The 12,455-nt window shown below is 46.3% G+C and overlaps 1 protein-coding gene across 6 annotated transcripts in view; it reads left to right on the top strand.

Annotated features, from left to right (window-relative positions):
- The window catches only part of LOC139575519 (C-myc promoter-binding protein-like), a 252,682-nt gene that overhangs the window by 138,614 nt on the left and 101,613 nt on the right, over positions 1-12,455 (top strand). For all 6 annotated transcript variants that reach the window (XR_011674965.1, XM_071400535.1, XM_071400533.1 and 3 more), the window contains one exon: positions 11,060-11,204. Coding sequence is in view for 5 of the 6 variants with exons in the window: in XM_071400535.1 (XP_071256636.1) it covers positions 11,060-11,204 (145 nt within the window). In the remaining variant the exon portion in view is untranslated. The remainder of the gene's footprint in view (positions 1-11,059; positions 11,205-12,455) is intronic.

Here is a 12,455-nt window from a genome sequence, read left to right as displayed (position 1 = left end):
TCAGGTTGTAAGGTACCTTCCTGTCAGGTTGTACAGTACCTTCCTGTCAGGTTGTACGGTACCTTCCTGTCAGGTTGTAAGGTACCTTCCTGTCAGGTTGTCAGTACCTTCCTGTCAGGTTGTACGGTACCTTCCTGTCAGGTTGTACGGTACCTTCCTGTCAGGTTGTACGGTACCTTCCTGTCAGGTTGTACAGTACCTTCCTGTCAGGTTGTACGGTACCTTCCTGTCAGGTTGTACGGTACCTTCCTGTCAGGTTGTAAGGTACCTTCCTGTCAGGTTGTCTCTACCTTCCTGTCAGGTTGTACGGTACCTTACTGTCAGGTTGTACGGTACCTTCCTGTCAGGTTGTCAGTACCTTCCTGTCAGGTTGTCTCTACCTTCCTGTCAGGTTGTACGGTACCTTACTGTCAGGTTGTACGGTACCTTCCTGTCAGGTTGTAAGGTACCTTCCTGTCAGGTTGTCAGTACCTTCCTGTCAGGTTGTACGGTACCTTACTGTCAGGTTGTACGGTACCTTCCTGTCAGGTTGTCAGTACCTTCCTGTCAGGTTGTACAGTACCTTCCTGTCAGGTTGTCAGTACCTTCCTGTCAGGTTGTACAGTACCTTCCTGTCAGGTTGTCAGTACCTTCCTGTCAGGTTGTCAGTACCTTCCTGTCAGGTTGTCAGTAACTTCCTGTCAGGTTGTACGGTACCTTCCTGTCAGGTTGTAAGGTACCTTCCTGTCAGGTTGTACGGTACCTTCCTGTCAGGTTGTACGGTACCTTCCTGTCAGGTTGTAAGGTACCTTCCTGTCAGGTTGTCTCTACCTTCCTGTCAGGTTGTACGGTACCTTCCTGTCAGGTTGTAAGGTACCTTCCTGTCAGGTTGTCAGTACCTTCCTGTCAGGTTGTAAGGTACCTTCCTGTCAGGTTGTCAGTACCTTCCTGTCAGGTTGTAAGGTACCTTCCTGTCAGGTTGTCAGTACCTTCCTGTCAGGTTGTACAGTACCTTCCTGTCAGGTTGTCAGTACCTTCCTGTCAGGTTGTCAGTACCTTCCTGTCAGGTTGTAAGGTACCTTCCTGTCAGGTTGTACGGTACCTTCCTGTCAGGTTGTACAGTACCTTCCTGTCAGATTGTACAGTACCTTCCTGTCAGGTTGTAAGGTACCTTCCTGTCAGGTTGTCAGTACCTTCCTGTCAGGTTGTCAGTACCTTCCTGTCAGGTTGTAAGGTACCTTCCTGTCAGGTTGTACGGTACCTTCCTGTCAGGTTGTACGGTACCTTCCTGTCAGGTTGTCTCTACCTTCCTGTCAGGTTGTACGGTACCTTCCTGTCAGGTTGTCAGTACCTTCCTGTCAGGTTGTACGGTACCTTCCTGTCAGGTTGTCAGTACCTTCCTGTCAGGTTGTACAGTACCTTCCTGTCAGGTTGTAAGGTACCTTCCTGTCAGGTTGTCAGTACCTTCCTGTCAGGTTGTACAGTACCTTCCTGTCAGGTTGTACGGTACCTTCCTGTCAGGTTGTCAGTACCTTCCTGTCAGGTTGGCAGTACCTTCCTGTCAGGTTGTAAGGTACCTTCCTGTCAGGTTGTACGGTACCTTCCTGTCAGGTTGTAAGGTACCTTCCTGTCAGGTTGTACGGTACCTTCCTGTCAGGTTGTCAGTACCTTCCTGTCAGGTTGTACGGTACCTTCCTGTCAGGTTGTCAGTACCTTCCTGTCAGGTTGTACGGTACCTTCCTGTCAGGTTGTCAGTACCTTCCTGTCAGGTTGTACAGTACCTTCCTGTCAGGTTGTAAGGTACCTTCCTGTCAGGTTGTAAGGTACCTTCCCGTCACAAGGCTTTCCAGGAACTGTCACTACCTTTTTAAATCCTTCTACAACACCTATCAGTCAGTAATGTCACTGTAGTTACCTCATCAAGGTTACAGCCTCTGTATCCCAAATTACACCCTGTTCCCTTCATATAGTGCACTACTTTTGACCAGGGCCTGGAGGACTCTGATTAAACGTAGTTGTCACGCCCTGACCGTAAAGAGCTTTTATGTCTCTATTTTGGTTTGGTCAGGGTGTGATTTGGGTGGGCAGTCTATGTTCATTCTCTATGTTTTGTATTTCTTTGTTTTTTGGCCGGGTGTGGTTCTCAATCAGAGGCAGCTGTCTATCGTTGTCTCTGATTGAGAACCATACTTAGGTAGCCTTTTCCCACATGGTTTCTGTGGGCAGTTGTTTTCTGTTTTGTGTTGTGAACCTTACAGGACTGTTTCGGTTTCGGTTATTCTCTTTGTTATTTTGTATTAGTGTTCAGTTTTAAATAACTAAACATGAACACTTACCATGCTGCGTTTGGTCCGACTGCTCTTCTTCAGACGACGAAAACCGTTACAGTAGTGCACTGTGTCCGCTGGCTCACAGGTCAGGAAGCAGACACGTGGACAGTTGTAGGTCTCCACGGTTACAGCCTGCGGCACCAGACACTATAATCACACAGGACATTACGATGAGTTGTGAGGCTGTCAACCTGTCAGCATGTCAGCAGACCAAATACCACCCCATTCTCTTTTTAGTCCACTTCTTTTAACCAAGGGTCTATAGAGCATCCCATAGGCCTCTGGTTTAAAGTAGTGCACTATATAGGGAATAAGGTTGGCATTTGGGACGCGGACCCTGGTAACCCGGGCAGTAAATGAACACAGTGATGTTACAGTAAAGGAAGGTTATCTCTGAGCACGGTGGAGCCGTGTTGAAGGTTACAGCACCACTGTCCTGTACTATCTGTTCCCCTGTGGCATTCTGTTTGCCTCACAAATGGCATCATATTCCCTATTGGCCCTGGTCAAATGTAGGGCACTATATAGGGAATAGGGTGCCATTTGGATGCAGATATTCTGGGAGTAATAGAGAGAGTCAGAGAGGAAGTTATATTAGCTGGTCTGTCGGTGAGGAAGTTATATTAGCCTGGTCTGTCGGTGAGGAAGTTATATTAGCCTGGTCTGTCGGTGAGGAAGTTATATTAGCTGGTCTGTCAGTGAGGAAGTTATATTAGCCTGGTCTGTCAGTGAGGAAGTTATATTAGCCTGGTCTGTCAGTGAGGAAGTTATATTAGCTGGTCTGTCGGTGAGGAAGTTATAGTAGCCTGGTCTGTCGGTGAGGAAGTTATATTAGCTGGTCTGTCGGTGAGGAAGTTATATTAGCCTGGTCTGTCAGTGAGGAAGTTATATTAGCCTGGTCTGTCGGTGAGGAAGTTATATTAGCCTGGTCTGTCGGTGAGGAAGTTATATTAGCCTGGTCTGTCGGTGAGGAAGTTATATTAGCTGTTCTGTCAGTGAGGAAGTTATATTAGCTGGTCTGTCGGTGGGGAAGTTATATTATCCTGGTCTGTCAGTGAGGAAGTTATATTAGCCTGGTCTGTCGGTGAGGAAGTTATATTAGCCTGGTCTGTCGGTGAGGAAGTTATATTAGCCTGGTCTGTCAGTGAGGAAGTTATATTAGCCTGGTCTGTCGGTGAGGAAATTATATTAGCTGGTCTGTCGGTGAGGAAGTTATATTAGCTGGTCTGTCAGTGAGGAAGTTATATTATCCTGGTCTGTCGGTGAGGAAGTTATATTAGCCTGGTCTGTCGGTGAGGAAGTTATATTAGCTGGTCTGTCAGTGAGGAAGTTATATTAGCCTGGTCTGTCAGTGAGGAAGTTATATTAGCCTGGTCTGTCGGTGAGGAAGTTATATTAGCTGGTCTGTCAGTGAGGAAGTTATATTAGCCTGGTCTGTCGGTGAGGAAGTTATATTAGCTGGTCTGTCGGTGAGGAAGTTATATTAGCTGGTCTGTCGGTGAGGAAGTTATATTAGCTGTTCTGTCAGTGAGGAAGTTATATTAGCTGGTCTGTCGGTGGGGAAGTTATATTATCCTGGTCTGTCGGTGAGGAAGTTATATTAGCTGGTCTGTCAGTGAGGAAGTTATATTAGCTGGTCTGTTGGTGAGGAAGTTATATTAGCCTGGTCTGTCGGTGAGGAAGTTATATTAGCTGGTCTGTCAGTGAGGAAGTTATATTAGCTGGTCTGTCGGTGAGGAAGTTATATTAGCCTGGTCTGTCAGTGAGGAAGTTATATTAGCCTGGTCTGTCAGTGAGGAAGTTATATTAGCCTGGTCTGTCGGTGAGGAAGTTATATTAGCTGGTCTGTCAGTGAGGAAGTTATATTAGCCTGGTCTGTCAGTGAGGAAGTTATATTAGCCTGGTCTGTCGGTGAGGAAGTTATAGTAGCCTGGTCTGTCAGTGAGGAAGTCATATTAGCCTGGTCTGTCAGTGAGGAAGTTATATTAGCCTGGTCTGTCAGTGAGGAAGTTATATTAGCTGGTCTGTCAGTGAGGAAGTTATATTAGCCTGGTCTGTCAGTGAGGAAGTTATATTAGCCTGGTCTGTCAGTGAGGAAGTTATATTAGCTGGTCTGTCAGTGAGGAAGTTATATTAGCTGGTCTGTCAGTGAGGAAGTTATATTAGCTGGTCTGTCAGTGAGGAAGTTATATTAGCCTGGTCTGTCAGTGAGGGAGTTATATTAGCCTGGTCTGTCGGTGAGGAAGTTATATTAGCTGGTCTGTCGGTGAGGAAGTTATATTAGCTGGTCTGTCAGTGAGGAAGTTATATTAGCTGGTCTGTCAGTGAGGAAGTTATATTAGCCTGGTCTGTCAGTGAGGAAGTTATATTAGCTGGTCTGTCAGTGAGGAAGTTATATTAGCTGGTCTGTCAGTGAGGAAGTTATATTAGCCTGGTCTGTCAGTGAGGAAGTTATATTAGCCTGGTCTGTCGGTGAGGAAGTTATATTAGCTGGTCTGTCGGTGAGGAAGTTATATTAGCTGGTCTGTCAGTGAGGAAGTTATATTAGCTGGTCTGTCAGTGAGGAAGTTATATTAGCTGGTCTGTCAGTGAGGAAGTTATATTAGCCTGGTCTGTCAGTGAGGAAGTTATATTAGCCTGGTCTGTCGGTGAGGAAATTATATTAGCCTGGTCTGTCAGTGAGGAAGTTATATTATCTGGTCTGTCAGTGAGGAAGTTATATTAGCTGGTCTGTCAGTGAGGAAGTTATATTAGCCTGGTCTGTCAGTGAGGAAGTTATATTAGCTTGGTCTGTTGGTGAGGAAGTTATATTAGCTGGTCTGTTGGTGAGGAAGTTATATTAGCTGGTCTGTCAGTGAGGAAGTTATATTAGCTGGTCTGTCAGTGAGGAAGTTATATTAGCTGGTCTGTCAGTGAGGAAGTTATATTAGCTGGTCTGTCAGTGAGGAAGTTATATTAGCCTGGTCTGTCGGTGAGGAAGTTATATTAGCCTGGTCTGTCGGTGAGGAAGTTATATTAGCTGGTCTGTCGGTGAGGAAGTTATATTAGCCTGGTCTGTCGGTGAGGAAGTTATATTAGCCTGGTCTGTCAGTGAGGAAGTTATATTAGCCTGGTCTGTCAGTGAGGAAGTTATATTAGCCTGGTCTGTCGGTGAGGAAGTTATATTAGCCTGGTCTGTCGGTGAGGAAGTTATATTAGCTGGTCTGTCGTGAGGAAGTTATTTTTGCCTGGTCTGTCGATGAGGAAGTTATATTAGCCTGGTCTGTCGGTGAGGAAGTTATTTTAGCCTGGTCTGTCAGAGAGGAACTTATATTAGCTGGTCTGTCAGTGAGGAAGTTATATTAGCCTGGTCTGTCGGTGAGGAAGTTATATTAGCCTGGTAGGTCGGTGAGGAAGTTATATTAGCCTGGTCTGTCGGTGAGGAAGTTATATTAGCTGGTCTGTCGGTGAGGAAGTTATATTAGCCTGGTCTGTCAGTGAGGAAGTTATATTAGCCTGGTCTGTCAGTGAGGAAGTTATATTAGCTGGTCTGTCAGTGAGGAAGTTATATTAGCCTGGTCTGTCGGTGAGGAAGTTATATTAGCTGGTCTGTCGGTGAGGAAGTTATATTAGCTGGTCTGTCAGTGAGGAAGTTATATTAGCCTGGTCTGTCGGTGAGGAAGTTATATTAGCTGGTCTGTCGGTGAGGAAGTTATATTAGCCTGGTCTGTCGGTGAGGAAGTTATATTAGCCTGGTCTGTCGGTGAGGAAGTTATATTAGCTGGTCTGTCCGTGAGGAAGTTATATTAGCTGGTCTGTCAGTGAGGAAGTTATATTATCTGGTCTGTCAGTGAGGAAGTTATATTAGCTGGTCTGTCAGTGAGGAAGTTATATTAGCCTGGTCTGTCAGTGAGGAAGTTATATTAGCTTGGTCTGTTGGTGAGGAAGTTATATTAGCTGGTCTGTTGGTGAGGAAGTTATATTAGCTGGTCTGTCAGTGAGGAAGTTATATTAGCTGGTCTGTCAGTGAGGAAGTTATATTAGCTGGTCTGTCAGTGAGGAAGTTATATTAGCTGGTCTGTCAGTGAGGAAGTTATATTAGCCTGGTCTGTCGGTGAGGAAGTTATATTAGCCTGGTCTGTCGGTGAGGAAGTTATATTAGCTGGTCTGTCAGTGAGGAAGTTATATTAGCCTGGTCTGTCAGTGAGGAAGTTATATTAGCCTGGTCTGTCAGTGAGGAAGTTATATTAGCCTGGTCTGTCGGTGAGGAAGTTATATTAGCCTGGTCTGTCGGTGAGGAAGTTATATTAGCTGGTCTGTCGTGAGGAAGTTATTTTAGCCTGGTCTGTCGATGAGGAAGTTATATTAGCCTGGTCTGTCGGTGAGGAAGTTATTTTAGCCTGGTCTGTCAGAGAGGAAGTTATTTTAGCTGGTCTGTCAGTGAGGAAGTTATATTAGCCTGGTCTGTCGGTGAGGAAGTTATATTAGCCTGGTCTGTCAGAGAGGAAGTTATATTAGCTGGTCTGTCGGTGAGGAAGTTATATTAGCCTGGTCTGTCAGTGAGGAAGTTATATTAGCCTGGTCTGTCAGTGAGGAAGTTATATTAGCTGGTCTGTCAGTGAGGAAGTTATATTAGCCTGGTCTGTCGGTGAGGAAGTTATATTAGCTGGTCTGTCGGTGAGGAAGTTATATTAGCTGGTCTGTCAGTGAGGAAGTTATATTAGCCTGGTCTGTCGGTGAGGAAGTTATATTAGCTGGTCTGTCGGTGAGGAAGTTATATTAGCTGGTCTGTCGGTGAGGAAGTTATATTAGCTGGTCTGTCAGTGAGGAAGTTATATTAGCCTGGTCTGTCGGTGAGGAAGTTATATTAGCTGGTCTGTCGGTGAGGAAGTTATATTAGCCTGGTCTGTCGGTGAGGAAGTTATATTAGCCTGGTCTGTCGGTGAGGAAGTTATATTAGCTGGTCTGTCCGTGAGGAAGTTATATTAGCTGGTCTGTCAGTGAGGAAGTTATATTATCTGGTCTGTCAGTGAGGAAGTTATATTAGCTGGTCTGTCAGTGAGGAAGTTATATTAGCCTGGTCTGTCAGTGAGGAAGTTATATTAGCTTGGTCTGTTGGTGAGGAAGTTATATTAGCTGGTCTGTTGGTGAGGAAGTTATATTAGCTGGTCTGTCAGTGAGGAAGTTATATTAGCTGGTCTGTCAGTGAGGAAGTTATATTAGCTGGTCTGTCAGTGAGGAAGTTATATTAGCTGGTCTGTCAGTGAGGAAGTTATATTAGCCTGGTCTGTCGGTGAGGAAGTTATATTAGCCTGGTCTGTCGGTGAGGAAGTTATATTAGCTGGTCTGTCGGTGAGGAAGTTATATTAGCCTGGTCTGTCAGTGAGGAAGTTATATTAGCCTGGTCTGTCAGTGAGGAAGTTATATTAGCCTGGTCTGTCAGTGAGGAAGTTATATTAGCCTGGTCTGTCGGTGAGGAAGTTATATTAGCCTGGTCTGTCGGTGAGGAAGTTATATTAGCTGGTCTGTCGTGAGGAAGTTATTTTAGCCTGGTCTGTCGATGAGGAAGTTATATTAGCCTGGTCTGTCGGTGAGGAAGTTATTTTAGCCTGGTCTGTCAGAGAGGAAGTTATTTTAGCTGGTCTGTCAGTGAGGAAGTTATATTAGCCTGGTCTGTCGGTGAGGAAGTTATATTAGCCTGGTCTGTCAGAGAGGAAGTTATATTAGCTGGTCTGTCGGTGAGGAAGTTATATTAGCCTGGTCTGTCAGTGAGGAAGTTATATTAGCCTGGTCTGTCAGTGAGGAAGTTATATTAGCTGGTCTGTCAGTGAGGAAGTTATATTAGCCTGGTCTGTCGGTGAGGAAGTTATATTAGCTGGTCTGTCGGTGAGGAAGTTATATTAGCTGGTCTGTCAGTGAGGAAGTTATGTTAGCCTGGTCTGTCGGTGAGGAAGTTATATTAGCTGGTCTGTCGGTGAGGAAGTTATATTAGCCTGGTCTGTCGGTGAGGAAGTTATATTAGCCTGGTCTGTCGGTGAGGAAGTTATATTAGCCTGGTCTGTCGGTGAGGAAGTTATATTAGCTGGTCTGTTGGTGAGGAAGTTATATTAGCTGGTCTGTCGGTGAGGAAGTTATATTAGCTGGTCTGTCGGTGAGGAAGTTATATTAGCCTGGTCTGTCGGTGAGGAAGTTATATTAGCTGGTCTGTCGGTGAGGAAGTTATATTAGCCTGGTCTGTCAGTGAGGAAGTTATATTAGCTGGTCTGTCGGTGAGGAAGTTATATTAGCTGGTCTGTCAGTGAGGAAGTTATATTAGCCTGGTCTGTCGGTGAGGAAGTTATATTAGCCTGGTCTGTCGGTGAGGAAGTTATATTAGCTGGTCTGTTGGTGAGGAAGTTATATTAGCTGGTCTGTCGGTGAGGAAGTTATATTAGCTGGTCTGTCGGTGAGGAAGTTATATTAGCCTGGTCTGTCGGTGAGGAAGTTATATTAGCTGGTCTGTCGGTGAGGAAGTTATATTAGCCTGGTCTGTCAGTGAGGAAGTTATATTAGCTGGTCTGTCAGTGCGGAAGTTATATTAGCTGGTCTGTCGGTGAGGAAGTTATATTATCCTGGTCTGTCGGTGAGGAAGTTATATTAGCTGGTCTGTCAGTGAGGAAGTTATATTAGCTGGTCTGTCGGTGAGGAAGTTATATTAGCTGGTCTGTCGGTGAGGAAGTTATATTAGCTGGTCTGTCGGTGAGGAAGTTATATTAGCTGGTCTGTCAGTGAGGAAGTTATATTAGCTGGTCTGTCAGTGAGGAAGTTATATTAGCCTGGTCTGTCAGTGAGGAAGTTATATTAGCTGGTCTGTCGGTGAGGAAGTTATATTAGCTGGTCCGTCAGTGAGGAAGTTATATTAGCCTGGTCTGTCAGTGAGGAAGTTATATTAGCTGGTCTGTCGGTGAGGAAGTTATATTAGCTGGTCTGTCGGTGTTGAAGTTATATTATCCTGGTCTGTCGGTGAGGAAGTTATATTAGCTGGTCTGTCAGTGAGGAAGTTATATTAGCTGGTCTGTCGGTGAGGAAATTATATTAGCCTGGTCTGTCAGTGAGGAAGTTATATTAGCTGGTCTGTCGGTGAGGAAGTTATATTAGCTGGTCTGTCGGTGAGGAAGTTATATTATCCTGGTCTGTCGGTGGGGAAGTTATATTAGCCTGGTCTGTCGGTGAGGAAGTTATATTAGCCTGGTCTGTCGGTGAGGAAGTTATTTTAGCACACACACACAACCTGCTCCCAGAGCAGCCGGTGAATTAGAATTGTTCGTCTGAAAGGTTTTTATCAGCAGCCTGTTGATGTCTGGGGAAAGTGTGTGTGTGTGTGTGTGTGTGTGTGTGTGTGTGTGTGTGTGTGTGTGTGTGTGTGTGTGTGTGTGTGTGTGTGTGTGTGTGTGTGTGTGTGTGTGTGTGTGTGTGTGTGTGTGTGTGTGTGTGTGTGTGTGTGTGTGTGTGTGTGTGTTCAAATAGATGGCTTGATTAGGACGGGAGGTCCTTCTTTCAATAGGCTGTGTGTTAGGTGGGCGAAGACACACACCAGTATTACCACCAGTATTACGTGGAGTTTTACCACCAGTATTACGTGGAGTTTTACCACCAGTATTACGTGGAGTTTTACCACCAGTTTTACCACCAGTATTACCACCAGTATTACCACCAGTATTACCACCAGTATTACCACCAGTATTACCACCAGTATTAACACAAGTATTACCACCAGTTTAACCATCAGTATTAACACCAGTATTAACACCAGTATTAACACCAGTATTAACACCAGTTTTACCAGGAGTATTGCTAGCTGTATTACCAGGAGTTTTACCACCAGTATTACCAGGAGTATTACCACCAGTATTACCAGGAGTATTGCTAGCTGTATTACTAGAATGGACAGCAACACTGGCTACTGTCATTTATAGACGAGCTGTTGTTGTTGGCATGCCGACTGGAATTACAGTGTCTTTCTGTCTGTGTATTTGTCTGTGTGTCTGTATGTGTTTGTGTGTGTGTGAGTTTGTGTATAAGTAAGGACGTGTAGCCTATATCAGTGAGTTCATAATTATGCATTCTTTCTCCCTCCACTCCACCCCTCCTCCTCCTCTCCTCCTCCTCCTCCTCCTCCTCCTCCTATCCTCCTCCTCTCCTCCCCCTCCTCCTCCTCTCCTCCTCCTCCTCTCCTCCCCCTCCTCCTCCTCCTCCTCTCCTCCTCCTCCTCTCCTCCCCCTCCTCCTCCACTCCACACCTCCTCTCCACACCTCCTCCTCTCCACACCTCCTTCTACTACTCCTCCTCCTCCTATCCTCCTCCTATCCTCTCCTCCTCCCCCTCCTCCTCCTCCTCCTCCTCCTCTCCACCCCTCCTCTCCTCCTCCTCCTCTCCTCTCCTCCCCCTCCTCCTCCTCTCCTCCTCCTCCTCTCCTCCCCCTCCTCCACTCCTCCTCTCCACACCTCCCCTCTCCACACCTCTATTCCATCTCTTCCTTCACCTCCCCCTTTCCTTCCCTCCTCTCCTCCTCCTCTCCTCCTCCTCCTCCTCTCCTCCCCCTCCTCCTCCACTCCACTCCTCCTCTCCACACTTCCTCCTCTCCACACCTCCTTCTACTCCTCCTCCTCTCCTTCTTCTCCATCTCATCCTACTCTCCTTCTATTCCATCTCCTCCTTCACCTCCCCCTTTCCTCCTCTCCTCCACCTCCTCCTCTCCTCCCCCTCCCCCTCCTCCTCTCCTCCTCTTCCAGGCGGTGTTAGAGTCTACCTGGCCCTCCAGTACCAGAGGAGGTTACTTCATGTGGATGAAGCTGAGGAACGTGGTTATGGGTGTGGCTCAGTTCAGACAGGCGCTACGCAAACAGCAGCCTCCACCCACTCAGAGCCCTCTGTCAGGTAACCATGACGATGCACCGCGCTCCTTCTCTCAGAGTGCCGGGGTTAGGCTGTGATCGTAAAGTGCTGTGAACTTAACACGTTGTGAGGTTATTGTGAGGTTGCTGATTTGTCTGACAGACAAGACAGCTGTGCATGCTTCTTTATGAAATGTGTGATGCTAAGCGTCAGTGTAATAGTGGATGTGTCTGAAAGAGCAATGTGAGAGGTGTCTGTCGTTTCAAACACATATTACATACATACTACAATACATCATTCATCACATTAGATAAAACAGATTCAGTAGAAACCTTCAGATCAGAATGCATGAAATAAACACTCACCCTGCACACCCTTTGAGGTCTGGTGCTGTCTGGTGCTGTCTGGTGCTGTGCTGTCTGATGTGGTGTGGTGCTGTCTGGTGCTGTGTGGTGCTGTGGTGCTGTCTGGTGCTGTGGTGCTGTGTGGTGCTGTGGTGCTGTCTGGTGCTGTCTGGTGCTGTGTGGTGCTGTCTGGTGCTGTGTGGTGCTGTGGTGCTGTCTGGTGCTGTGGTGCTGTGTGGTGCTGTGTGGTGCTGTGGTGCTGTCTGGTGCTGTCTGGTGCTGTGTGGTGCTGTCTGGTGTGGTGCTGTCTGGTGCTGTGTGGTGCTGTGTTGCTGTCTGGTGCTGTGGTGCTGTCTGGTGCTGTGGTGCTGTCTGGTGTGGTGCTGTGTGGTGCTGTCTGGTGCTGTGTGGTGCTGTCTGGTGCTGTGGTGCTGTGTGGTGCTGTCTGATGCTTTCTGGTGCTGTGTGGTGCTATCTGGCAAAACACTGTGACCTGTAAAATACTATAGTCCTCTAGTGACCTATAAAACACTGTAGTCCTCTAGTGACCTATAAACACTGTAGTCCTCTAGTGACCTATAAAACACTGTAGTCCTTTAGTGACCTGTAAAACACTGTAGTCCTCTAGTGACCTATAAAACACTGTAGTCCTCTAGTGACCTATTAAACACTGTAGTCCTCTAGTGACCTATAAAACACTGTAGTCCTCTAGTGACCTATAAAACACTGTAGTCCTCTAGTGACCTATTAAACACTGTAGTCCTCTAGTGACCTATAAAACACTGTAGTCCTCTAGTGACCTATAAAACACTGTAGTCCTCTAGTGACCTGTAAAACACTGTAGTCCTCTAGTGACCTATAAAACACTGTAGTCCTCTAGTGACCTATTAAACACTGTAGTCCTCTAGTGACCTATTAAACACTGTAGTCCTCTAGTGACCTGTAAAAC

This window comes from Salvelinus alpinus, chromosome 5 (assembly GCF_045679555.1).
Source record: "Salvelinus alpinus chromosome 5, SLU_Salpinus.1, whole genome shotgun sequence".
NCBI lineage: Eukaryota > Metazoa > Chordata > Actinopteri > Salmoniformes > Salmonidae > Salvelinus > Salvelinus alpinus.
The sequence above is the reverse complement of the archived record's forward strand: the minus strand, read 5'-3'. Positions and strand labels throughout refer to the sequence as shown.